This window comes from Zootoca vivipara, chromosome 4, assembly GCF_965207765.1.
Source record: "Zootoca vivipara chromosome 4, rZooViv2.hap1.1, whole genome shotgun sequence".
Classification (NCBI taxonomy): domain Eukaryota; kingdom Metazoa; phylum Chordata; class Lepidosauria; order Squamata; family Lacertidae; genus Zootoca; species Zootoca vivipara.
The window spans coordinates 48101874-48129583 of NC_142587.1; the positions used below are offsets into that span (position 1 = coordinate 48101874).

Below are 27710 nucleotides of genomic sequence, written 5' to 3' on the forward strand. Positions count from 1 at the left end.
TTCCACTGTATTTAAGCAAGACATTTTACATTTTAGGTAACCTAAAAAGTTGAGCAGATCTGCAATTCACAAGTTGCTCCATGGTGAGGATTTGCTTTTATTAGCATTAACAAAAAATTAAATTTTATCTGATTTTATATGTTTATATAGTGCTACAACAACAATCAGTTAGTGTGCCCAACCTAAGCAAATAGAGTAAACTTGACTTTAGAATCCTTCCTAGGCGAAGACATTAACAGCACTTGTTTTAAGCATATATTTTAGGGAGAAGACTTGCTAGATTGCACAGCAATACACAGAGATGTTTTGTTTCCTACCTCTTTAGCACCAACTTTAGCCAATTCTTCCAGATAGATGTCAATAAAATGCAATTTTATCCCAACAGGAGCCTTGCTGTCTGGGTGAATTACCTCCTTCATTAGCAGGTTCAGAAATGGCTCTGTAAAACTGGATGAAAAGCGAGGCGGGGAGAAAATAAAGCATGGTCCATTCATCTGTGAAACGTCATATGACATTCCATCAGTTCCAAAAGAGTTGACTGTATGTCAGCCTGGATAGCTCAGCTGGTTACAGCTTGGTGCCGATAATGCCCAGGTTACAGGTTTGATCCACATATGGGACAGCTACATATTCCTGCATTGCAGGGGCTGGACTAGATGATCCTCAGGGTCCCTTCCAACTCCACAATTCTATGGTTCTATAATGCTTATCAGGGATTGTGAAAGAAAATTTATTGGTAACTCATCAATAGATTTAGAGCGAGCAGGAGCAGTCTCTCTCTCTCTCTCTCTCTCTCTCTCTCACACACACACACATACACTCCCCAGAGGCGCCACCTACCTTTCGTTCCATCCATTTCTTTTCAGTACTTCTAAGGACTGTCTCAGCACCATGCGCATCAACTAGGTTAGAAAAAGATGCATCCCATCATGTTTCAATTGATAGGAAATCATCACTTTGTTGACAAACATCTTAACCATCCATGCAACCTTATTACATGTCTACAAGACCTACTGTTTCGATTTGGCTTTACCCAAAAATCAGCACTTATAGGATTATAGCCAATTTTCCTGTTTTTTAAAGTAAGTAACTTCATATACAGAAATTTAAAGTCTTCTTTTGATGTTAAAAGGATTACGGAAGTATGGTGGGACTGCAGAACTCATTCAAGGTTTCTCCATAACACCAAAATCCCCCAGCACACAACAGTAAAGATTAAACATGACACGTTCACATCTCCCCACTCTGGTTTAAAAACGTGGATTTTAACTTTAGGTTTGAAGAGTTCTCTATCTAGTCCCATTGCTGAATTTTACTTGTGTTGTGTTCATTCATTATGCTACTACCTAATTTTATGAAACAGTGCAATCCAAAAAGTGGAAGATTTTTCACCCCACACCACTGATTATGCCCTTTTAAAAGACAGCAGAAGAAACAGCTTTTACCATGTAAAATTTATCTAAGCGCAGGTTGTCTATTCCATTCCACTCACGGTTCATAGTCTGCCAGAAAGTCTGAACGAACAAATGCCCTGCAGTGAAATAAATAGAGGCAACTTTAAAGTTTTGTACAAGCTGTGTTAGTTCAAAACATTTTCACTACACCTTTCAAATGTAGGGAAAAAATACAAAGCTGAAGCTTGCAGTTTAAAAGAAAGATGGGTAAGGTGGGGAATGCATAAGAGGTGTAAAAAGTTATGTGCAATGTGATAAAAGTGGATAGTTTCTCTCTCTCATAATACAAAAAGTGAGACCACCCAATGAAGTGGAATGTTAGAAGATTCAGCAGAGACAAAAGATAGTACTTCTTCACACAATGTGTACTTGACAGATGGTTTTATCCTCTATCTACCCAAGTTGGTCATTGCAGTCTGCAGAAGAGATTTTCCTACAAGTTTCAAAGATTTCAGAAGCTTGCTCCACAGTAATGCAGGCTTTTAGTGTGTTTTGTGGAACAGCATTCCTGTAGCAATATGACAGGTGCCCACTATTTGCACTTTCCAGAAACAAATGAAGACATCTTCGTTATGACACTTTCCCAGCAGGGTGAATAGGTATCTGTCACTGGTGGCTATTTTGCATTTATTTTTATCCACTATTTTCGGTATTGTTTTAAACTGTTTTTATTGCATTCTTTACGTCACCTTAATATGTATATAGAAAATGATTATTAAACAAATAAATAGTAGCTACTGTAGAACTGTTTTCTCAAGATGTAATGACAACCACCAACTCAAATGGCTTGAAAAGAGGTTTTAATCAATTCATGAAAGTTAAGGCTACAAATGGCCCCTAGCTGTGATGGCTGGTTATGCTGCCTCTAGTTTTAAGAGGCATAATGGTGCTGAATATGAGTTCCTGGGATTCATAGGTGGGGAGAGCACTTCTGCACTCAGGCCCTAGTAGTTGTAGGCTTCCCAGAGGTATCTGGCTGGCCGCTGTGAGAGCAGGATGCTGGACTAGATGTGCCAGCAGGATTCTAGCTATGTTCACATGTGACGGACAATTAAGACAACTCCAAGTGTGAACAATGGTAGTTAATTATCTCTCTGTTCTCAATAAGTGAAGGAAGCACAAAGCCATCAGTGTGCTGCTGTAGCAAAAAACCTGAAGGGGTTGGCAAGGATCTGAAAGTCATCAAATCCAAACCACTTCCCAAGGCCTAATCTTCCAAGATTTATCCAGAGGGATATGACATTTTATTCTCCCAACAAAAACATACACAGGCCCTATTCACATGTTATTCCAGTTGCTTCTCAAAACTGCTCGGTACAGATGGAGAGAATGTCTGACTTAGCATTCTACATGTTTCAGCTGAATTCTATGGTTAAGTATAGCTGCCCGCACTGATGAGTTCTACAAGAGTCTTGATGATGCGTAAGAATTTCACCTTGTGACCAATAGAGCAAACAGTGGCTGCCCAAACACTGCCCTCAAAATATATATATATCATGGGCTATTAATGTGGTTTTCTTAGAAAATGAAGACACAATGCTTCAGGATATCAGTCTATAAAATACTCCTAATTCTTCTTTTTTATATGCTAATAAGCAGAACAAACAAACTTGGCTGGAAACCCCTGAACATATAATAAAAGTAAAAAATAACTTACAAGCATCTATATTCTCTATTACATGGGTAAGTTGTGCTATATTGTTCGATAACTCCTCCTAAAAATAAAAGGATTTTTTTTAGTATACAGTGTTCCAAGAGTAGATTCAATTTTTCCTTTTCAGAAACTACCCCCACACTCCCACACACTGAAACTGTTCTCTAAACTCCCCCAAACAAAGAAAAGACTATTTGAGAATTTTACCAATAAGGTCAAAATATATTATCACAGTTGGTCTGAAATAGTAGACAAATAACCTCCTTACCCCAAGCAGGGAGGACATTTCAATGCAGAATTTGGTCAGAAACAGACCTACAACATAGTCTTCTGTGCTACCTGTACAGTAGCAAACATGTCTCCAAATTATACCACTTACTATTTACTAACCACACTCCTCACCCTGTACAATTGTCTTTCATGTTTTGGGGGCAAAAAAATCACCTCCAAATTCCAACTGAACATTGGGTATTTTCTTACCCCCATATACTATAACATGCTAGAGGAGAAAAATACAGGAATAAAAGCATAAGCAATGCCAGTGCATGATGAGGAAGGGGCACAGTGCCCCCTCCAACCATGCTGTGCTCCCGAGGGTGGAGCAGGCAAGGTCCACAGACAACTGCTCCATTCATAGGCAATACATCCTTACACAGATTGTACATACCTGAAGCAGGGGTTTATCCTGCATCCACATGCAGTAAAACAGCCCTTTCCATATTTTCAGCCATTCTTCCTGGCTAAAGCTACCTGGAGCAACAGAAGTAAACTGCGTATTAGAGAAAAAGAGGCAAGTTTCCCCAGCCTGTCCTACAAAAGCCCCTACCCCTAGAGATAACGGGAGCCCGTTTGCCCATGAAGAGCGGCGCCTCCCCTTCAACCGTACCTTGACTCCACACTCGCTTATCACACTGACCCTCAGTAGTTCACACGGTACCTGAGAAGCAGAGCAAGCACCTCGCGTCCTGTCGCCCATGTGCCCCCACGCCCGCCTTTCCCTCCTCAGTCCTGTCGCTGCTTCGGGCGGCTGCTCTTCTGCCTCGGCGAGTAGCCCCACGCGCTGCCCTCTCCGCCGCTCAAGCAACACGGGGCGCCCGGCTGCTCTTCCCCACCAACGCCACGTGCTTCCCCCGCACCCCTTCCCCGCTCTTACTCGCCGGTCTCCGAGTCCGGAGAGCGAGGTAGCCGCGCAGCTTCTTCAGCGCCCGGTCCCGAACTCGCTTCTCGTTGGCGGCCAGCCTCTGTGCGAACTGAACCTCCGGAGGCTGCGCGGCGGCGGCGGGAGCCATGACACCCCCAGCAGCCCTCCTCGCCGGATAGAGAAAGGTAACGCGCCGCCCTACGTGGGCCGAGCCCGGGCAGCCTCCCGGACGCCTGCGGATGACGTCACAGCCGCTGCTCCGTCGTAGACCCACAGGCGCAGAACGCCGCGAGCCCGCCAATTCGGCCGCTGGAGAGAAAGAGGCGGGGCTTAGCGGAGAGGGCCCGGCGGCGCGTGGTGCTCGAGGCAGCTTTTCCGGAAGGGTTAAGAGAAGCGAGTGGCGCCGAGTGCTACCCTACACAGTCAAATAGGGCGTTTAACATGCCCTCCTCTTTATACGCAAGTTGCGAACGAGAATACGAGCAAATTAAAAATACACGGTCAAGAAACAGGGGAAAAAAAAATCCCATATCAAAAAAGCATGCTATTGGACCTACTCCCAGGTAACAGCACTTCTATACACAGAAGTAACCTCCGTTGAGTTTGATGAGGGGTTGCCTCAGGTGAGAACTAGAGACCAAGCAGGTGTAGGATTGCAGCCTTATTCCCACCGAGGTCATGGCTTTACCTTTGCGAAAAGATTGAGGGCGTTTTAGTTCAAGGCGAGCAAGTAAGGGTGACGTGACAGGTGCAACAACGCCACACTCGAATCAACTGCAATGCTGGCATCCGTCTGTTTCGAGACAATCTGGAGTATGCTTCCGGGGTGAAGTCAAACCGCTACGTTAGCAGCACCGAAGTGACCTCCCCGGGGAGCAAGCCTGGACAGTGTGCATGGAGGCCCTGAGCTGCGCAGACGACAAGACCCCCCTCGGCTTCACTGATGGTCCAAAGGAAAGCAGAGCAATACTTCATATGAGAGCTGGGGCTGGTGGTAAAGGCAGGTAGCTGTTCGATTTTTGTTGGCAAAGGATAATATCACAGAGGCGGATCTTCACTCAAATACTACAAAAGAAACAAAAAACATTTTATTGCTAACCTATACAGAACCGATTTCATGTAAACTGCATAATCCTACATTGCAGGGGGTTGGGCTAGATGACCCTTGGGTACCTTCCAACTCTACAATTCTATGATTCTTTTAACAGTTTGTGCGCGCATCACGAGGAATCTCAATTTTATCCCCTACTTCACGTTCCCGCAAACGTAACGATTGCCATTCCCCCACGTCTTCTCTCAGGCCTCAGTTCACCGTTCTACCGAACGGAGCTCGCCGCTGCTAAAGGAGGAGCGAAGGGCTTCTTCAAATTTAATCTCTATGGTTTCTCGCGCGAGCTTCCAACGTTAAGTACAGTATGGGGTCTCCGCCACAGAGATGCGAAAGGTGTAGAGCGGACACCATCGACAACTTGGGCTCGAGGCGGCTTCCGAATTCGGAACGGAAGTTCCGAGGTGTGTGACCCCACCCACTTCACCCCACCCTCCTATCACGTGTTGGGAGGGTTATCTGGGCGGGGCCATAGGGACTCCTAGCTCTCGCTTCGCGGCTGGCTGGCGTTGCTATGAAGCGCGCGAGCCGAGGCAGCGCGTGCTGCCCGTGGGAGGGAGATCAGGTAGCGCGAGGGCTCGGCCGAGGACGAAGGAAGCGCCTCGGCTCGCTCTCGTTCCGTTAGGATCCGGCGCTTAGCGCGGGGTATAAGGGACGAGGCCCTCCTCGCCCTCCTCACAGCAGCCTCTGAGGCACCTTCTGCCCCCTGTCCTGTTCCCGCCTCTACCCCACAGAACACACCGGGGGACATTGGGATAGCCGGGCGCTCTCAAGCTTAAATCATAGGATGGTTGTGAGGATAAAAAGAAAGGGAGAGGGGCAGTTGTGGGTGCAGCCTCCAGCTCCTTATAAAGGGTAACAACGCTGAAATGGCCAGGTGCTATCCGTAAGGTGACCTTGGCCCAATGATGGAGCCAAGAAACGCCCTTCTGTCCTTTGCCCTTCTGTCCTTTCCCCTCTCTTCACCTGTCTGTGTCACGGAGGCCAGCAGGCCTAGCAGTTAACAGAACTGGGGCTGGTGGGAGTTGTAGTCCAACAACTTTTGGAAGGTCAAAAGTTAAACAAAACTTTCTGACTGGAACATTTTCCTTTGTGTGTGGTGGCTTTAGAGTCATAGACTGAAATTTGAAGCATCCAGGTTCTTTTGCTAGTGCTTAAGATGGTGCCTTCAATTTGTCATTCAGAACTGAGAAATAGTCCCCCTGTAATGTAGACTTCTGGGCTGGGAAACTTAGGTTGAACTGTGGTTATTGTAGTTGGGAGGAGGATGAAGAAATTTCAGGGGCCTTAAAAGCTGAAAACAGTTCTAGAATGCGGCCAACGTGTCATATAAATACTAAGTGCAGAGAAAAAGAAAATGAGTTTTTGTTTCTGTTACAGAAAGTGGAGACGCAAGGGGAATTTGTTAAAGTCAGAAAGAGAGCTTTGGAGAGGTTGACTACTGAAGTGATGCAGCTACATGACATTTTGCCCAAAATACTGAATTATGATATCTTGGAGAATTTGCAGAAATTGGATGCTGTTGAAACAAGTGAGTTCTTAGGTTCTGTCATTAATGCTATAAAATCATCGATGCTATAAAAGTAGCTTAGAGCGAACAATTTTAAGTTTCTGGTGGTGGTGAATATTCTTGAAGTAACTGAAAGCTAAATAACCGAGGCCCAAGTTAGATAGGACATAGAAACGTGTAACTCATCCTTGACCTCAAGAAAATACTTGTGGTTGGGAGAGAAGAGGATTTCAAAATGTCGGAGAGGTAAGGGAATGCCCAATCCTTTCCTTGCCTGATGCTCCTCTGTCGTAAATCTTCTCTTGGGAAAAACAGCTTTGGGAGGGAATAGCAATTTGGAGTGGAGAAATGGTTGACAGGGATGGTTGCTTCACTCCAGCACCTCCTTTACATACCATAGTTCTCATGGCAGAATCAGAGCTTTTCACTTAGCCACATCTTACATATATTGCTACTGATTACTGGCTGCATGTGCTTTATAGTATTTGAGAATGCTTGTTCTTTTTATTGTTTTACTTGAGCCCTCAATTTTTTACAGTTGTGGAAAGGAAAGATATAGAAGTGGAACAATTGAGAATGGATTGTGAACACTATAAAGCCCGTTTAGAAGCAGCCCAAGCAGATTGTATGAAAGAAAGAAAGGTAGGTAGATTATTAGCTGAAACCCACTTTATTTACATACATAATTGTGCTACACCTCTTAACAATAAGGGCAATCGTATACATGCCTACTCAGAGGTAAGTTCAGTGGGACTTAACTCCAGCTAAATGTAGGAAGGAGTGCAACCTTACAGCTCAAATTCTATACATGTGTGTCTGTGTGCTTTTCTGTACCCCCTCTTTTTGTAGAAGGGTTCCTGCAAAAAGAGGTATGATAGAAGGTTCATTCTGTCTTATGGTAGCCTGTTACATCCTACCAGTTGCTTGGGGAGTTTGAGCCCTACTGCAAATACCTAGCCCAAGGTATAAGAAAAAACAAATGGAGAGAAGCTTTGGATTGATCTTTCCAGAGTTCTGTGGATTTAGGATTTCCCAAAATCTTGTATAATAATCTCAGGAAACAAGGGATAACATTAGCATCTATGCCATCCATCACATGGAAAAGATTCCAGGGAAAAATTCTGGAGAATTGCTTTTTAATGCCAATGAAGCTAAAGAATTGTATTAGGAAAAAATGGAAGGCAACAGTCTCACATATAGATGTAAAAATACTGTAAAACCAGTAGAGACTATCTAACTTAGCCAGTTGCCTGCTTGAGTATTTTCTTGGATTTCAGAGCATGTGCAGAGTTCCTGGTAAAACAGGAGAGAAGAGATAGCATCTTTGACTCTTGCTTAGGTGTTTCCCAGAATATAAAAAACAGAAACTAAAGTTTCACATATTTATGGGAATTGGAGACTAAGAAAAGTTGGCCTCCTTCCCATGATGGGTTATTGCTTGGTTCTGTCATGAAACCTGTAATTGTTCTCTGTCCAGCTAGAAAATTACTTGGAGGTTAGTTCCACCTTTTAAACAATTTTACATCTGTACAGTATATTGAAAAATATAAAGCTGCATTTGGATGCAACATTGTGAAAAATCTTCAATCCTGAGTATTTGTTGAGAAACAGTTAAGGATATATGGTTCATACTAAGGGTTCCAGATGCTCTAAGTAGCACTGTGGAGGTCCATCAGAACATAGCTGTTAGTAGCATATGTCAACTCACATTGAGCTCAGTGACAGTCACAAGTAACTATTGATTGCAACTTTTGTTGACATTTCCAGTCACTTTCCTGGTAGTAAACGCCATTGACTTTAGTGGGATTTATTTCTGCACTTTTCATGTATTAACCTACAATACAGGACTTTCCTGCTGGTTTGCTGTCTTAAGTTCATGCTCGCATATCACAGGAATGATTCAATTAATTAATGTTACTGGGTCTTTTCTAGCTAGGATTAATTCTATAGTGTAACTTCTTGGATTGTTTTCATTTTTCCTTTCTGGACAAGGTTTGTGGATTGTCCATTTCTGCTTCACCCACCTCCCCATTCCTTTGTATGCAGCCCCACACTCACTTACCTTTAAATTCTATATAGCTTATTTGCAGGTGTTGTAACTCCATCTTCATATGGAGAGTGCATTTTTACCACACTGATAGATGAACAATTGTACCAAAAGTGTACTAGTTCACATAAGATGCATCAGGCAAGAGATTTCAGGAGAGATCTAACAAATCTATTGAGTTCTGTTTTCCTCCAAACCCCCTTGTGATACCAAATACAAAAGCTTGCCTCTCTGCCAAGGAGGGAGCTGCACTAATGGAAAGCATATATCTTGCCTGGCTCAGGTTGCAATCCTAACCCAACTTCCATTAGGAATAGAATTGTAGAGTTGGAAGGGACCGTGAGGATGATCTAGTCCAACCTCCTTCAGTGCAGGAATATGCATTACAGGGGATGAAACCTGCAACCTTGGCATTACTAGCACCATGCTCCAACCAACTATTACAATATAATTCCCATTGAATGCAGTAGGATTTACTTCTGAGTAGACATTGTTAGAATTGTGGCTTATAATACCAGGAATACTTGTTTGAGAACATTGCTATTATCTATTTTTATGTAATTACTAGCTGGGCTGGCCACGCATTGCTGTGGCTCATCCCTGTGACTGCCCCCACCCTGTTCCGACCCATGACCTATTCAGCCCCCTCCTTCCCCCACCCCTCTCATCCCTGTGACTCCCCCCACCCTGTCCCAACCCCTGAGCTATTCTGTTCCCTCCCCCCGGGACATCCCTTTGACTCCCCCCAGTATGTCCTGACTCATGACATATTCTGTCCCCTCCCCCTCCACCCCCCCCAGCTCTCAGGTGCGGCCTGCCTTGTTCTGGAGGCGACAACGACTTTGGGGTAGGGGTTATGATGTCGGTTGAAGCGGCAATGGGGGCGGCCCGGCTCTCGAGGTGCCAGTGGCCAGTCTCTCTCTCGGGCGCGGCCTGACTTTGAGGTGTGGCCTGCATCGGAGGTGTGTTGGAGGCGCCGGTGGTGGCGACTTTGGGGGTGCGACCGCGGAGGAGGAGGAGTGGGTGGGTGGGTTGTGCTGGTGAAAGGATATTCCGTCTGTTCCTTTATCGTCCATTGGAGGTGTAGTATCAGTGTAGGTGCCGCTAGAGGGGGGTGTTTTGCAACCTCTCCTGTTCCTTTTTTGCCTAGCATGCACTTTAGGGTGAGTTGTGAGTTCTGGAACATGGGATTTTGGGGGTTTTACGTGGCCCAGGTATGACATCTTTCTTTGCGAATTGCATAAGACACCTCGCTTTTTCGTTTGGGGTGTTGTGTCAAAATTTGAACGGAATTGGTGAAGCGGTTTCTGAGAAAGGTTGGGAGTCATACACATGCACCTTTTACATTTTTATATACAGTATATAAATCCAGACTGTTCTTTTCTTCTGCTTATGACTGTGTAATGTTGCCAAAGAAGCTGCGAGATGAAATGCTGATGAATATGCTTAAGTATGCCATGTGTTCTATATCAAGCTTCTTGAAGGAAATGGAATGTAAATGTAAATATAAATAAGCAAAAAGTCTTCTGTGTGTGCAGATATGAGAGAATTCCACAGTTTAGGAAGAATTTAAATCTTAGCAGATCTACTTCACCAGAGCCAAGTTTTTTGTTTTGTTTTTTTGTTTAATGCTCAGAGGACTTTGGAAGTTATTGAGAAATCTAATCAGAACGGTCTGATATAATCCAATATGAATCACATATTGCTTTATTACTTTCAGGAAAAATTAACTGTTCGGCAGCAGTTGAATGAAGCAAAGCAACAATTATTGCAGCAAGCTGAATACTGTACAGAAATGGGTTCTGCAGTTTGCACGTTGTTGTGGAGTATCTCTAGCAATGAGGAAGCAGTTAAAAGTATTCTAGGAAGTGTAAGTTCAGTGACTGCAGAGATTTATTTGTTACGTATTATATACAAATGACAGCTTTCAAAACATTATTATTTTTTTTAAAAAAATACTTTTGTGTCATTCTGGTTAGAATGTCCACATAGCAGCTGACAGTCTGCATTTGTTTACTGTGTTTGAGACACTAAAAACGCTACTTTCTTTCTTTCTTATTCATTTATTTTATTATTTATTGATTTATTTATTATTATTATTATTATTATTATTATTATTATTATTATTTCTACACTGCCCATCAGGGTAGGTTTCCCCAGCCACTCTGGGCAGTTTACAGCATATATATATAACATAGTAAAACATAAAACATTAAAAACTTCCCAATACATCAGAAAAAGTGGTTAAAAGTTCCTATTCCAAAGACCTTTGTGAACAGGACAGTTTTCAAAGATGTATTTTAAAAGGCAGTGATAACTCCTGCCAGACTTCAGTTGACAAGGATTTCCATAGAGAAGGACCTGGCACACTAAAGACTCAGTCTCTGGTAAAGACCAATCAGATGTAAAGGACACCACCAAAAATGCCACATCACACGATCTCTGTGATCAAGATGCATAAGGAATTACGCGGCATTTAAGGGACATTGGGCTCATGTTTTTAGGGCTTTGTGAATTTACACCGTAAACTTGAACCTGGCCTGGTACCAAATCAGCAACCAGGTAAGTAGATGTGTATAGGATTCCAATGTAAGTCACTTTAATTTGTGAATAAATATCCAGACTTCAAAATAAAATTCCTTAGGGAAAATACAAAATGTATGAACCCACAGTAGTTGTAATCTGTGAATGAACTATATACGGTATGACAAATTCAGTCAATGTGCTAGGTTTTCCCAAATCAAACCATAATTTCCCAACTGCTATGTGTAAGACAATAACTACTGCACCATATTAATATGGTGTAGTGGCTAGCCTAATAAAAGTAGTATTAGGGAGACCCAGGTTCAAATTTCCACCCTTCCATTAAGCTTACTGGGTATCACTTGGTGACATTATCTGTTGGCCTGGCTTGTTGTGAAGCTTAGATTAGGAGGACAGGTGGATAGATGACCCTATATGGCACCTTGAATTTCTTTGAAGTTAATTGGTATAATAAATTTCCCTTGTTGCTTTTTCTGTCACAACCTGAGCAGCTTGTCTCTGTTGGCACATGCACTTTGGGGTTTTTTCTCTGCACAGAAACAAGGAGATTAGTGGCATATATTATGGCACACATTTATTAATTTTATGCCATGATATTATTTATTAGTTTTTCATAAGTAATTTTTTGAAATAGCTTCTTGTCCTCTGGGCCTTTGGATAGGCCATCTGAATACATTAGCACAGCCTTTCTCAGCCTTGGGTTCCTAGATGTTATTGGATTACAACTCCCATCATTCCTAGACAAGATGGTCAGTGATGATGGGAGTTGTAGTTCAAGAACATCTGGGAACCTAAGGCTGAGAAAGTGCATTGCAGATCGATTTATGTTTCTGTTTTTTAAGATTATATTTTATAGAGTTGTGACCTGCCAAGGACCTCTTGTGTGGGATATAAATCTCAAGAATGAATAAACTAATGAAAGGAAATAAAGTGCCACAGGATCCTTTGTTGTTTTTGCTACTAACACAACTACACATATGGAAATGGCTGTGCTCTGAGCATAGGTGAAACCACTGTTCTGCTTCTCCTCTTGAACATGGGTTACATTCTTGATGTATGCATTGAATCGCATTTCAATAATATGTTAAATTCCTACTAATCTGATGCCTAGTTTCATAATGTTTATAGACATTATTTCCCTAGTTAAACTCTTCTTGCTACAGTTGCTAAGAGAGAGTTACAGTCACTGAATTGTCTTATTAGAAGAGTCTTGGTAATGTTCTATGCAGATCAGTATCATAGTGCCATTGAGTTTTACCTACTGAAAAAACCTAACCATTATTTTAAAACTCGTAAGTTTATAACCATAAAATAGTAATTTTTCATTATGAATTTCAGAGTAAAGCTATAAAGTTTTTTAGCATTGCTGGACAGACTATGGAGAGTTTTGTGCGATCATTAAGTGAAGATATCAAACAGCAAGACATGGATTCTGATGAAAGTCAGTTTGTGTTAGGTTTGGCAGGGATTGTTACAAGTAAGTTTGTCCTGGAATGTCATAGGAATAATGAAACACATCATATATAAGTTAGCATATCTATTTTAAGTTTCTGCCTTTCAAAAGACTTTTTCTGAGCTGATTTACTTTAGAGTAACTTTTAGTAGTTTAGCTCAGGGCCGCCGGGCCGCCAGGGGGCCGCCGCGCTGCTGTGCCTGTGGCAGCCGCGCTGTGCGCTGCACCTGCCAGACAGCTGCGCTGGGAAACCGGGGGGGGGGGGCCGCCGGAGGGCTATTTGCACCACGGCGCCAGATATGCTTAAGACGGGCCTGGTTTAGCTGTAGTATTTAGCACAACTGATCTCACCATATTACCGTGTTTCCCCTTTTTTAAGACACCGTCTTATAACTTTTTTTCCTCAAAAAAACACACGGTGGCTTATTTTCAGGGGGTGTCTTTTTTTTAAAAAAGTGCTGGTACAACTGGGTCCCACTGGCTCAGGACACTCGGTGCTCTCTTCCGCGCACATTATAAACACCACACTCTAGCCTACTGTGCTATCCAGGTTTTACTGTCAACCAGGCTGGCAGCAGCTCTCCAGGATTTCAAACTTGGGGGTACCTGGGGGTTAAACCTGGGATCCTTCTGCATACAGAGCACAGGGTGCTCTGCCACTCTGTTATGGTCTTTTCCATTTTCTGCCTCTTTTTTTCTGCCTTATTTTTTCCCTTTCCCCTCCTACCCATCCTGAGTCAAGGGCTTTCCTTCTATGGAGGCTTTTAAGCAGAGGCTGGATGGCCACCTGCCTCGGAGACAGATGTGCACACAGGGGGGGGGGCTTTGTGAGGTGGATTTAAACCTTGTAGGATGCCGGAGCAGGAGGTACACACGAAGCTGCCCACCGTCATGTCGGTGTAGGTAGGACCGCGTTGGTTACAGTCGAAGCACTTGTGGTTGGGCGGGAGGCTGCTCATCTCCCTCAGCAGCTTCTGGTGCTTCTCCTCCTGCTTCCATGGCTTTGGAGGCGGCCGGGTGTGTGCGCGCGTGGAGGTATAGAGGCTGCTCCCCGGGCTCTCTCACGCCGGCCGGGGAATGAGGAGGGAGGCCGTGACCCGTCCCGCTCCGAGATGCTTGTGAGGGAAGCGCGAGGGGGATGAGGCTTGGGCCCATGCCCCTGGCGCGCGCGTGCGGCTGAATGACGAGCCGAAGCGGAACCTTTTCTCTGTGGGGGTGGAGACGCGCGCGCGCGCAAACACACACACACACACACTGAGAGAGAGACACGCACAGGGAGAGAAAGAAAGAGACGCGCGCGCGCGCACACACACACACAGAGAGACGCACGGGGGAGAGAGAGAAAGAGACACGCGCGCACACACACACAGAGAGAGACGGACGCACGGGGAGAGAAAGAAAGAGACGCGCACAAACACACACACAGAGAGACGCACGGGGGAGAGAGAGAGACGCGCGTGCGCACACACACACACACACAGAGACGCACGGGGGAGAGAGAGAAAGAGACACGCGCGCGCACACACACAGAGAGAGACGGACGCACGGGGAGAGAAAGAAAGAGACGCGCACAAACACACACACAGAGAGACGCACGGGGGAGAGAGAGAGAGACGCGCGCGCGCACACACACACACACACAGAGACGCACGGGGGAGAGAGAGAAAGAGACACGCGCGCGCACACACACAGAGAGAGACGGACGCACGGGGAGAGAAAGAAAGAGACGCGCACAAACACACACAGAGAGAGACGCACGGGGGAGAGAGAGAAAGAGACGCGCGCGCACACACACACACACACAGAGACAGACGCACAGGGAGAGAAAGAAAGAGACGCGCGTGCGCGCACACACACACACAGAGAGAGACGCACGGGGGAGAGAGAGAAAGAGACGCGCACACACACACACACACACAGAGACGGATGCACGGGGAGAGAAAGAAAGAGACGCACACAAACACAGAGAGAGAGAGAGAGAGAGACGCACGGGGGAGAGAGAGAAAGAGACGCGCGCGCACACACACACACACACAGAGACGGATGCACGGGGAGAGAAAGAAAGAGACGCACACAAACACAGAGAGAGAGAGAGAGAGAGAGAGACGCACGGGGGAGAGAGAGAGAGAGAGGCGCGCGCACACACACACAGAGAGAGAGATGGACGCACAGGGAGAGAAAGAAAGAGACGCGCGCACACACAGAGAGCGTGTGGCTGCAGCGCTCACGAAGCAGCGCTGCACTTAGGGGAAGATGGCCAGGGAGGGGGGCTGCGGGGTCAAGGCAACGCGTGAAAGGGAGGGATGGCGAGGAAGAAGTGGGGAGAGAACTGATCGGGGCTTTAACATGCCCGCACGCGCAAAAGGGAGGCTCGGAATGTGGAGATCGGTTCTGGCTGCTTCTCTTAAAGTGCCGCAAGTAACGAGCCTCTCTCTCTTTCCTCCTGCCACTCGTGCCCTTGGTGCTCCGTGCGGCGCTGCTTCACGCTTTGTCAGCGCTGCAGCCGCCACTGCTTCCGGGCACCGACCCAACCCCGCAGGCTTCCTCCTCCTGCCGCGGCCGGCATTGCAGGAGCTGGGTCCTTCTGGCTGGTGCTCCGTGCGGCACTGCTGCACGCTTTATTGGCACTAAAGCAGCCACCGCCGCTTCCGGGCACTGACCCGACCCGGCAGGCTTCCTCCTCCTGTCGCGGCCGGCATGCTGGGTCCTGCTAGCTGGTGCGGAAGTATGGCTTATTTTCGGGGTATGTCTTATAGCTCTCAAATGGTTAAAAACCCTGCCATGGCTTACTTTCTGACTACGTATTAAAAAAGGGGAAACACGGTAATGACTTTCTGCTTGAGAACAAATATTGAGTAAATTGCTTCTTTTGTGTTGGATAATAAAACAGATGCATGATTTTAAATAGAACTAGGGAAACACTACCCCCGTGCCAGATTCACTCTACTTCACACTCACTTGCACTGCCCAGTGCATGCACACACCACATACATACATGCTAGAAACATATGCCTTAGTCATGCACATTACATACAAACAGCTACACATACATACATCTCCCTTCCCCCCACCCGAATGTACATACTTTTTCTCAATGAGCATCTTTTGCTCTTTTGTTCCCCACCTTGCTGATCCTTCTTTTCCTTTCTCTCTCAATACAGGAACATCTCCCTGCCCCACCTCGCAGATCCTTCTGTCTCTACCCAAAAGTGTATCTTTCACCCCCACCCCACAGATCCTTCTCTCTCTACCCAAGAGGTAGGCAGAGTGCTTGAAGGCTTTCCACAAGCATCTAGTCAGTCACTGTGGGAATGGGATGATGAATTGGATGGGTCATTGACCTGACTCAGCAGGATCGTCTTATGTTCTTAAGAGCGTATCCTGTAACCATGAAGTGATGGGGAAGCTATCCTGTTGCTTCTCTCTCCCACCCCCAGCACTCAAAGCAAATCCCTCAGGGCTTGCAAAAGGCCTGTGAAGCAGCTGGGACACCCACACCGCTCAAATTAAAGCTGTCCATGGCATGCAAATCCTACACAGGCTTTTTATAACCTCAGAAACATGTAACCATGTAAGCTAAATTAACAAACTTCATAAGAGTAAAGGAAGGCAGACAACAAGATAATACATGTATTGAAAAGTGGAATCTGTTTATCCTCTATAAGTCTACTGGGGGAAAAAAGTGCAAGACCTAACCCAATACTACTCTTTAGTGGGGGACATATAGGAATATTTTTATATAAATTAGAAATGTAAACATTATTGTAATGTTTTTTGTTATTATTTTTTAATCTCAAGTAGGCTTTTACATTTGTGAGGATTGTAATAACTTTTACAAACAGTGAAATAATACGTAAATACACTTTAATCAGGTGTGATTGATACATTTATATATGTATCTGAATTATATATGTACTTTATTGTTCGACCGCGGAGGAGGAGGATATATTTGGCTTGATAAGGAAGTTGGTTGTGCTTATATTTCAGGTTTCTGCAGAAATGGTCCCTCTCAGCCCATGCTTTCCCTCCATAGCTACAAAATTTCTGGATTTTTTTTATAAAAAAAATCTCTAGGAGATGCTGTAGTGAAACATAGCACCAAAACCCAGCACATCGTTATTGTTGTCTTGTGGGGGATTATTTTCTAGAACTCTAATCTATAGCCTTCCCAACAATTACTGTACAGAATTTTCAGTAGTGCTGTTAGCTTACAAAATTGTGCTGAATAAGAACTCTCTCTTTAAATTTTTTTTTTGTGTGTGTGTGTTTGTTCTCTTTTGTAGATGTTGCTGCTTTAGCATGTGGTCGTGAATTCCTAGTTAATTCAAATCAAGTATTGTTGGACACAATGATGCAACTTCTGGGAGACATGAAGCAAGGATGCTGCACAAAACTTAAAGTGTATGATGACTGGATGTTTTTAGAATGAAACTTGTTGTCTTAACAATCTAATATAGTCAAGAATGATATATAGTGTGGTAGAATGTTTAAAGTGCTGTGAACTAAAATGAGATTTTAAGTGGGGAGTCTATAGTTTAGGTCAGTGTTTCCCAACCAGTGTGCCTCCAGATGTTTTGGGACTACAACTCCCATCATTCCTGACCACTGGTCTTGCTAGCTAGGGATGATGGGAGTTGTAGTCCCAAAACATCTGGAGGCACACTGGTTGGAAAACACTGGTTTAGGTAAGCTGTTGTTAGATTTAACCCTTAGCCCCTCCCTCCCTCTGTAACTTTAGTATGGAGGATAATAATACTTGCCTACTATAAAAAAGCCTCTGCTTTCTTGTGTGCACTAACAATGGTCATGAATAACATGAGAGAGGCTCCCAGGTAAGATTTATGAAGATATTACGAGAGTGGGCAAATCATCTTTATTGACAGAAGACAGTGGGTTTCCAGGGTACGGTTGTTAGTGCATGGTGTGTTGTGGCAGCAGCACTTACCTGACCTCCCAACAGCTGTGTTGCTGCTGCTTATGGGGAAGGAGAGTGGGATGGATGAAGTGGCAGGAAAGTTGGTGCTGTGTGACTGTACTGGCAGGAGCACTGGACTGGTGTTGCTGTTGTGTGTGCACTGTCCTACCCACTTCTTCCCCACTGGGGGGAAGGTTTGTAGCGGTAGAGCATCTGCCTTACTTGCAGAAGGTTGCAGGTTCAATCCCCAGTATGTGCAGGTAGGGCTTGCAGAGGCTCACTGTCTGAAACTGCCACTGAGTTAGTGATCTGACTCAGTGTAAGGCAACTCCCTGCCAGTATGCAGCAGCAACTCAGTGTCAGTAGGTCAGGTAATTGCCACCATGCCATTCACTGCTGGATAAAGTGAAACAGGGCTTGCATCCAACCATAGTCTTTGGTCTGGGAAGGAACTGGGCAGTTTAGTAAATCTGAGCAGCAGATCCAAACATTGTAGATGTTACATAGCATACAGTGGTACCTCGGTTTACAAACACAATTGGTTCCGGAAGTCTGTACTTAACCTGAAGCGTACTTAACCCATTGAAAGTAATGGAAAGTGGATTAATCTGTTCCAGACAGGTCCGCGGAGTACTTAAACTGAAAATACTCAAACCGAGGCGTACTTAAACCGAGGTATGACTGTACTGAACATGGGAATAAAATTGTAGCAAGTAGTTTGGTCATCCTTGCATTTGAGCCTCACAGCCCAAAAGAAAAAAATCCAAATTTCTGGAAAGTTTCAAAACTGACATCCTTAGTGTGAAATGTGCCTCTCAGTTTGCTGGGTGAAGGAGCAGCAAACCAAACACATTTGTGCAAGAGTTTATGAATGGGTAAAGAGGCTTTCTGTATCACTGCCTTAATAAGCTATTTAGACCTGTAACTCCTAGGCAGGAAAGATTGAGGATTTGCACCTTAGTCTGTAGCTCCAAATACATTAAAATCTAATCTTGCTTTGTTTTGTTAGCTACTGAAAATATGCCATATAAATTTCTGTTGTCTCTATATGTTGTCACAAAGGATGGCCACCAGATGGTGCTGCAGGCTTTGTAAAACACTTAATTTCTAGACAGAACTACTGCTGGTCATAAATCTATATTTTCTTGCCCAAGAAAACTTATATTTCAAGAGATAACTAAAATGAGATGCCTTATTAAAATGCTTGAACATGTATGGATATAGTTTTGTAGTATAGCAAATATAAGAGCAGTTGATGATAGGAGGCAGTGCTGAAGAAATAGGGATAAACTCCCAGGCTGTTTGCTTTGGCAGACAGCTTTGCCCTTTGAACAGCTTAGCAGAATATGTTTAAACTCTGCTTCCCTCTGTTAGTATTTTTTGCAGCTTTACTTTTTCAGTTCAACATAACCAACCCCTCAGTTCCCTACAAAACAAACAGCTGAAAGGAAAACACAAAGCACAGCCATGTTTCTCTTCGTCACTTTTAATCTGTTTCATTATCTACTGATACTACTGATAAACAGACTGAAAGACCATATCAAGAAGTATTAATCCCTTGCACTGTAAGAAATGTTACATAATTTTACTTGGGTTAATGATACTGAACAGCAGACACTGCAAGAGATCCTTTTGAATCACGATATGGCCCTCTGGAATATGATAAGCAGGAATTAATGTGAAGGTCTGGAGAAGGATGTGATTTCCTCTCTTTTCCCAGTTTCTCTACTAACTTGGAGAAAGATTTGAGTGGATCGCCATCAAAGCTATTTTCATTTTCACATTTCCCCTCGGGATAATAGATTTAGAAAACAGAGAGAGAGAGAGAGAGAGAGAGAGAGAGAGAGAGAGAGAGAGAGAGAGAGGGAGATGCAAAAGCTAAGGTCTCTTTGCCTAATCCCCAGCACCTGCTGAATAGACAGTCTTTGAGGCCCTGATAGAGCCCACTCCAGCCGCAGCCCCTCAACCAGAGGGGGTTGTGGAATGATGCAACATGATGTGGGAAAGACAATTTGTATCTGTAGTTACTGAAGCATCTTGAAGCCTATCAAGGTGAAATGCAAGGTATTTTTTTTTTGCTTCCTTTCCCCTTTGCTTCAGATAGCATCTCCAACCTGAACATTGCAGATCCTTGTCCTGCTTCCTTCTCCCCTCCTCCCCCACCCACAGTCGGAATAGTAGCAGGGACCACAGGTCCTATTACAAGTGTGCCAGAGGCAGAATCCACACTACAAAGCCTACCAAAGAAGTATTTCATATGAATCCAAATATTATCCACCTTTATGTCAAGCTTATCTAGAAAAGTTATGAAAAAGAGAAAATGTGGATGCCATACCAGTTTGTACAGGGCAGGTGAATTATCCAAGGATCAGCCTCTCCACCTCACCCTAGGATTGCACTCAATCCAAAGGCTTAAGACCAGATGCCACCATGACTCAGAAGTATCAGAGACCAAAGAAGAACATAGACCAAAGGTGCAGATGCTAGCAACAGGATCTGAAAATACTTTTTGACCCAGCTCTCTTATGGTCAAGGTGGCTTACCAGAGCATTTTGAGAGCAAAATCTGCAAAAGTTAATGAGACTCAATAATATAAAGCAGATCAGTTTAATGTAATGACAGCTGTGTTTTGTTTTTCATGTTGATTCTCAACTCTTTATTTTTTAAGGGAAATTTTTAAGTTGGAAGGAACAAATTCCTGTCATAACAGAAGAAGAAGCATAATTTAAAATTTTATTATCTCATTGTGTGAGGGTTTAGGAAGTGTACTGTACAATTTAGCAAAGCGGTGTTATGAAACATTTCTGGAGGCTTTTGAAAATAGCTGACTTGAGCATAGCACTTATCTGCTGTGTATATTTTCAGAGTGCTGTGTAAACAGTAACAAGTGGTTTGACAAGAGTAGTACCACTGCAGAAATAATGGCATAGTTGGTGACTTTATGTAATTCAACAAAATATGCTTTGGCCTTTCTGAAATGTAAATAAAAGGCTAACTTGTTCATCTGAGGTGATGGTGGGGAAGTCCTGTTAAGAGTATTTTGTTCTCAACCTCACAACAGATAAGCCCTGGTTTGCTATCCTGATTGAAAGCTGATAACTGGGGGAGAAAAAGCTTTTCTTTTCTTTTCACAAAAAATTGGCACAGATTTTGAATAGTAGAAGTTGTTTTATTTTCTTTGTATAATCTTGGAATTTTACTCTTTATTGATATTGCTCAAACATTCAGATCAGTATATATTCTAATGGTATGTGAACTTCAAAGTAGTTGACATAAGTTTTTAGAAGAATGCATGTCATGTGAGTCTGTTCTCCCTCAGAAGCAGAATAACAGACTAGAATACTTGGCAGTTGCTCCATGTGGGATGACAACAGGCAGGATTAAGATTGATGACTTCCTCCCAAAGGAGGAGCTTCCTTGCAAGACCAGTCTGTTTCCTGTCTCTTAGGAGACAGCAGGGTTTTAGCTAGAGCTCTTTATCAAACAAAAAAGGTATATTGAATGAATCTGCCTTTCACCTTTCTTGACCCCTCTGTGCTGAAATTAGGTAGGACAGGTATTGGAGTAAGCCGGGCAGCAAATCCAAGAGAAACAAGCTGCTTAGGCAGAAAAATCTTTAACGATGGCTCTGACCCCTTGCTACTTAGTCCAGGAATGTGGAGCTGGATAACAGTAGTGCTGTTAGTCTTTCCAAGTAGGCCTTTTGCAGAGCTGTGGTGTTTCAGGCCTCCACAACCTCCTCTGTCTTTACTAGGCTGGTGTACCTATGAGCCTGATGGTTCAGGGCCATAGCTTGTAGAAAGAGCTTCAGGAATCAGTCTGTACCCACTGTAGACTTTACCTTGGATGCTTTTCAGCAAGAGTATCTAACGTAGCACCTAGAAGAAGTTTTTGACTTAGGCCTGGCCGTAGCTGCAAAATCCAAAAGTATCAGGGATACTCTGTTCAGCATAAATTTTATTTATGTGGGGCTCCAGAGGTTGTCTTTGTAGTACCCAAGGATAAAAATGCAAAGAAGGAAGACAACAACAGGTTTTCAAAAAGTCCTGAGATTTAGAGACCCTATTCTCTCTGCAAGACATGCCAGTTGAAAAAAATGCCAGATACCAAAAAATCAAGTTTTTTTTATAAAAAAACCCAAACCAAACCAAAACATAAAGAACCCCGAAAGAGGTGGTGGGGTCAAGCCATCTTGGATCTCAAGTATCTCAGCGAATTAGTAATATGAAGTCATGTTCACCTCTACATAATTCCATCCTTATTTGGGGCATCATGATATATCAGTATATCACAATGTTTAGCTGGTGATATATCGTGATGTTGAAAACGAGATATCGCCCAGCCCTAAACGCTGTAAGTAGTTTAGTTTACTTAGGTTCTGATGCAAAAGGGGTCTTCAGGAACATTATTGACAGTGAATTTTGGGAATGGGGCACATCTTTTATTGTGAAGTTTAATTTAATCTAATATAGGCTGTCTGGCTGTTACTGTGAGAGAGGCACAGCTCTGTTCGTGAAGAAGGGTCAGCTGGAGTTAGGCATGGATGTGTTGCCATATAAGTTTGTTAGAGACATGACAAGCTCATAATAAAGTTAAAGTTGAAGCTAAAAAGAAGAGAATGAATGAAGGATAAAATTGTATTGGAATTTGTTACATTTGTGACAGGATTTTCAATTAAGCCTTGTCAGGCGAATTTTTTTAAGTGCCCTTTTCTATTTGTCAGGAGGACAAGCACTTAATCAGGATGATAGGCTATCTGCTGAGGAGTCTCATTTAAGAGGATTTCACTGAATGTGTTGTGTGATCATATAAGGCTGTGTTCCTACGAACACCTCCAGCTAGTTCAATAGGATTTGACTGCTGCTAGGTTTCTTTACACTACATTATTAAAAAATGAATAAAAAGAACATACAGGATTATATTAATATTGCTGTGTCCATTCAGTCTTTGCTTTTTAAATGTGAGGAATGTGCTAAGCTTCCTGAGGCTTGTGTTAGTACAGTAACATGGTTTGCAGCTGTTGTAGTGAGATGCAAATCCATATACTCAGTCCCCTTTTCAACTTTTCTTATAGACTGATGCTGATGTCCTTATACAACGTTAGTATCAGTGTGAAAGGCTTGAAGTACATCAGTGAAAGCCCAGGGTTCTTTCCATTACTCTGGTGGCTCCTGAGCGGTAAGACCTTTATGAATGCAGTATGGTACTAGATTGTCCTACACACATTTTTACTACATAACAAATGTAAATATGTTAGCTAAATGGATGTAAACCAGCTCCCTGTTGTTTATCAAAACACCTTGTATAGCCTGTAAGAAAAGACATATTTTGGAAGTGATGGACAAGAGAATGAGAATGGAAGGATGAGTTGTATAAGCAGGATTACTCTTGCTAGAAAGGTTTGTATGTTGATTATCCTATGCATATAGAAAACTATCACACATTCTTCATTTATGCATTGCTGAAATCCTGTCCACTCTTACTAGGGAGGGCCTCTCATTGGACTTGATGAGACTTTATGGTGAGAAAAGTACATAGGATTGAGCTATTAGTTACTCAGCTTCAGGTTTGGGGTTTTTTAAAGTCAGTAATTATTAAAATTAAGGATCTAGATTATGCCCTTGAAATGCAATGTTAGAACAAAGAAGCTGTTCTTGCTTGAAACTATTTGATGTAATCTATTGTTTAATTAAATGGTTTGACATATTCTTAAAAATACAAAACACTGCAACTGTTGATGGAAAGATAAGTCTGAACATTTGTCCTAAAGGGCAAAAGGAAAAGTTCTGAGTCCACGCTTGTAAACTTCCTTCTTCAGCTATATTTTACTTATTAGATTCTTACTTTCATTTAATTTATTTAATTTATAACTTGCTCCATCATTCAGGCTTAGGGTAGGTATCAATTCTAAAATCAACATTTGGTAAAATCTATAAATATTTATAAAAGTATTAAATACATTATTTCAATAAATTACACAGTATCTGCTTGCCACACAGCTTCTAAAAGCAAGTCTAAGTTAAAATGTATTACGGCTTATTGTAAAGTGATGGGCCTTGGACTTTTCAGGTCTCCATGGGGGGGGGGGACTAACAGAATTGAACTGAAATGTGACAAGGGGCACTGGTGCAAAATATATCTTGGGCACATCTCATCTTGACTGTTACGATTTGAGACTTTCCTTTCAAAGAACAGAAAATCTCTCCATTTTGATTCTTGACTACTGAGAGAGGCCTGCTTACCTCCAAAGCAGCTGTCAAGACTTGCCCTCTGAGGTTTGACACACAACAAATCCATTTTTTAGTCCTCCTCAGCACGGCATTCTGTCATTAGAAGGGAAACACTCCACCAGCCTGGGCTGGCATGATGTGTGGTATTTCTCAGTAGCATAGCAACAACTTACCCATTGTGCAGCAATGAGACCTGACTCACTACAAATATATTTCAGGAAGCTTCTTTTCTGTACTAAGTATTGGTATCAGCCCCTAATTTATTGCAAAATGAAGTTTAGTTTACTGCTAGTTAGATTTGTGTGTGTGGAGTTCTCTCCAGGGCTCACATTTCATAAGTGTTTTTGACATAGGTGTCCCTCCCTGAAAACTCACATCCTAAAGGCACAATAATGCAGGGAAGCACAAGACAGAGCACAGAAAAATGATGAAAATATCTCAGATCAGGACCTCCCAGTCTATTTTTAAGGGAGATTTACTGCCAGTATTCCCCATTTCCAACCATTTCCCTGATTGTTCTCTGCCAAAAATGCACCACAGCTGCAATTGTTCCTAACCTGTGCAATTCTTGTTAATTACTTAGCCTGTTGCTAGTGCAGCCTCCCCACCCCATTTAAATTAAGCAATAAAGAGATATCTGTTGTAACTTTATACTCCCTATGGCAGCAATCTGCATTTCAGCCTTATGATATGCTTGTTTACATTGAAAAAAGGGCCATGAATTTCATGAGACTTAGTTCCAGGTTTGTACATAAAGATTGTAGGTTTAGGCATGCAGTCAGTGGCCAGCTGACGTATTGCTCGTATGAAAATATATTAAAATGTTATAATGACTGTGGGTAGAATGATGAAAAAGCTTGTAAATTAGTAATACTTGTACTTGGTACCTGTTACTTGTCAGCTTGATAAATTATGTCTTTGATGACTAAAGAATGTTGCAAGCACCTGTCAGTTGAATTCACACCACACTTCCATAGCCGATTGCAGATTAACAGTTTAGCATTGAGGTAATTCAATTACTTAAACCCCATTATAGAGAATAGTTCATCTGTGAGTATACTTCTAATGACACATGTGACTACAATAACTCTCTGCCTTATCAGTTGCTTCTGTTAGTGACTGAATGCAAATGACATCAAATACTACGGTACAGTTCATGTCAGTGATGTTAAGGTAGATTTTCAGTACATTGTTAAAATTGTGTCAGCTTTTATAGGCAGCTCCTACCCATGAGCTCGTGCAAGCATCCAGACTATTTTCTTTAAATTATTAATATATATATTTTTAATCACCCAAAATGTTTCATCACCAGTTCTTTGGGGGAGGATATTGTATTGTTTCATGCAGACCTTAGTTAACACAGTACAGAAACCCACTTTTCTTGAAATGTGCATTGAAGAGGTATTTGGTGTTGTAGTGGAAACTGCACTACCGTACTGTGTTGCTAGTATAGAATGCCAGTACCTTGCAGCTTGGGTGCTTTTTTTTTTTTTTTTTTGCTAGGCATCCATAGTATACTGCATAAGTTTTGTGTCAGTTGCATTGGTTCCTGGTACATTTCTGGACTGAAAACCAAGTGTGGGTTTTGTCCGTCAAAGTCCTAAATGGTTGGGGGCCAGGTTATGCTCATTTGAACCTGCATCAGCTTTTGTCATTGACTTGTTGGACCACCTTTAAGATTGGTCAGATTGGCAGGTTTTAGGAACAAGGGTTTTCAGTAGCAGCTGCTACTATGTGGAACCAGAGGGTGTAAAGTTGTACGCTTCAGTTGTATTATTAAAAAACAACAACTTTGAAACCTACTTGTTTCAAGTGTCTTTCTGCAGAAGTGTTTTTATTTGACATTATTCTGATTTGTTGCTGCCGCTTTTACACTTGTTTTGTACTGCCTAAATTTATATTTCAATGTATTATTATTATTATTATTATTATTATTATTATTATTATTATTATTATTATTTATACCCCGCCCATCTGGCTGGGTTTCCCCAGCCACTCTGGGCGGCTTCCAACAGAAACATTAAAATACACCAATTTCTTAAACATTAAAAGCCTCCCTAAACAGGACTGCCTTCAGATGTCTTCTAAAAATCTGGTAGCTGTTTTCCTTTTTGACATCTGATGGGAGGGCATTCCACTGGGCAGGCGCCACCACCGAGAAGGCCCTCTGTATGTATCTGTCTGTATGTATGTAATGTATCTTTGTCTCTCAGTCTGTATGTATGTAATGTATCTTTCTTTCTCTTAATTTTCCAGTTTTGAATGTAATTGTAGTTTCAAGTTTACATTGTTCACTGCCTGGGTGGACTTTGTCCAGAAATGCCATTTCAGTCGTACCTTGGATCTCAAACGCCTTGGCTCCTGAACAAATGGGCTCCCGAACGATCGAAACTTGGAAGTGAGTGTTCCGGTTTTTGAACGATTTTCAGAAGCTGGACGTCCAGCTCAGCTTGATTTTTGAATGGTTCCGGGAGTTGAACGGAACGCATTCTGTTTGAGAACCAAGGTACAACTGTATTAATATTTTAAATGAACAAATGTTTGTTACAAAGTGGCATTGCTTTGGAAACCCAGTAGCTTGTGATCCAGTTTTGTGCTGTAACATACCAGTTGAAAAACAGTGCCCTGGTAAACAATAAACAAAAGGTACAAGTTGGTAGTTCTGCAAGTATTTATGCTACATTGGAAATAAATTAATATAGCAACATAGTAGCCCCTTTCACAACTGCCCCTCCAGACAACTCAGAGCATGGGGAGGAAAAAGCAGAGCTGTACCTGCTGGCCTCCCCCATGTCATGGTACCCACAATTTTCATCTTCCTGATCTCTGTGCATTTGTTGAAAAGTCTGAATGGGGAGCCAGTCCAGCTCCTCGTGTGATCTTGAACGCTGCATGAACAGGATTCCCAGTTGTGTGGAATAGCTTACATGCTGACAACTCTGCATTGGGTCCTTGTTCACACGTTCCAACAAATGCACAGAATCAACAGGAACATTAGCAAGGAGCCAGGGACAATGGATGTGACTCCATTTAATAGTGAGAAAATGAAAGTTGGGTGTCTGTTCTTTTATAATGTATGATAATTGGTTTAGTTAGTTTTCTCTTTCATGTTTAGATCCAGATCCAGAAGTTTGTCTTCATGTTCTACGGCTTCTCCAGTCTGTGATTTTAGAGCCAGATGTTTTAACCAAGTCAGCTCCTGAAATACGTGACTCTTTGCCACTTCCACGTATCCATATGCTGTCAAAGAGCCGCAATGCAGATCTACAAATCCTGGCCCGAGAACTGCTTGAGGACCTTAAAATATTAGAGAATGAAATATAAGGTTGCGTTCTATAACATTGTTATCTTCTCCAGCATTTTTTTCCAGTGTTGTAGTAATTTGTAAAATTATGCATGCATTAAAAAAAAAGCTTCTTCTTGTAATTAGAAAGTAATTTCAGCCATAAATAGGATACATCAGAATTCCCAGGCTAGCCACATTACATCAAACCATCTCACCCAAGCTCACTAGACATTATTATTTCTGCTTTAAGCTGTTTGAAGTCAAAGATTAAATGGGTTGAATAAACTGCAGCTGGTTACATCCAAGTTACATTTGTCACTTTCAGATGATTGAAACGTGATGTTGAATAAATCTTTTGCTGCTGGAAA

The 27710-nt window shown here is 42.7% G+C and overlaps 2 protein-coding genes across 13 annotated transcripts in view; one reads left to right on the forward strand and one right to left on the reverse strand.

The window, feature by feature from the left end:
- Positions 1–5036, reverse strand: part of RRP1B (ribosomal RNA processing 1B) — an 18787-nt gene extending 13751 nt beyond the window's left edge. The window contains exons 1-6 of one of the 2 annotated variants that reach the window (XM_088667823.1): positions 4938–5036; positions 3776–3858; positions 3112–3169; positions 1446–1531; positions 841–902; positions 318–447 (exon numbers count right to left, since the gene is read on the reverse strand). In XM_088667823.1, the coding sequence (XP_088523949.1) occupies positions 318–447; positions 841–902; positions 1446–1531; positions 3112–3169; positions 3776–3805 (366 nt within the window). In that variant the 5' untranslated portion in view covers positions 3806–3858; positions 4938–5036. Of the gene's footprint in view, positions 1–317; positions 448–840; positions 903–1445; positions 1532–3111; positions 3170–3775; positions 3859–4261; positions 4485–4937 lie in introns of those variants that run through there. The other variant, XM_035116323.3, reaches the window with a different exon arrangement.
- HSF2BP (heat shock transcription factor 2 binding protein) lies at positions 4791–27710 on the forward strand. 11 transcript variants are annotated; one of them, XM_088667830.1, is made up of 8 exons: positions 4791–4812; positions 6738–6888; positions 7406–7509; positions 10635–10784; positions 12797–12935; positions 17195–17312; positions 22901–23004; positions 27172–27710. In XM_088667830.1, the coding sequence occupies exons 2-8, from the start codon at positions 6807–6809 to the stop codon at positions 27378–27380; spliced, it is 906 nt and encodes a 301-aa protein (XP_088523956.1). In that variant the 5' UTR covers positions 4791–4812; positions 6738–6806; the 3' UTR covers positions 27381–27710. The 11 variants fall into 11 exon arrangements, with proteins under 11 accessions (XP_088523956.1, XP_088523957.1, XP_088523954.1 ...); XM_088667831.1 differs by lacking the exons at positions 4791–4812; positions 12797–12935 and adding exons at positions 5092–5253; positions 16073–16169; XM_088667828.1 differs by lacking the exon at positions 4791–4812 and adding an exon at positions 5111–5253 and having other exon boundaries at positions 6742–6888.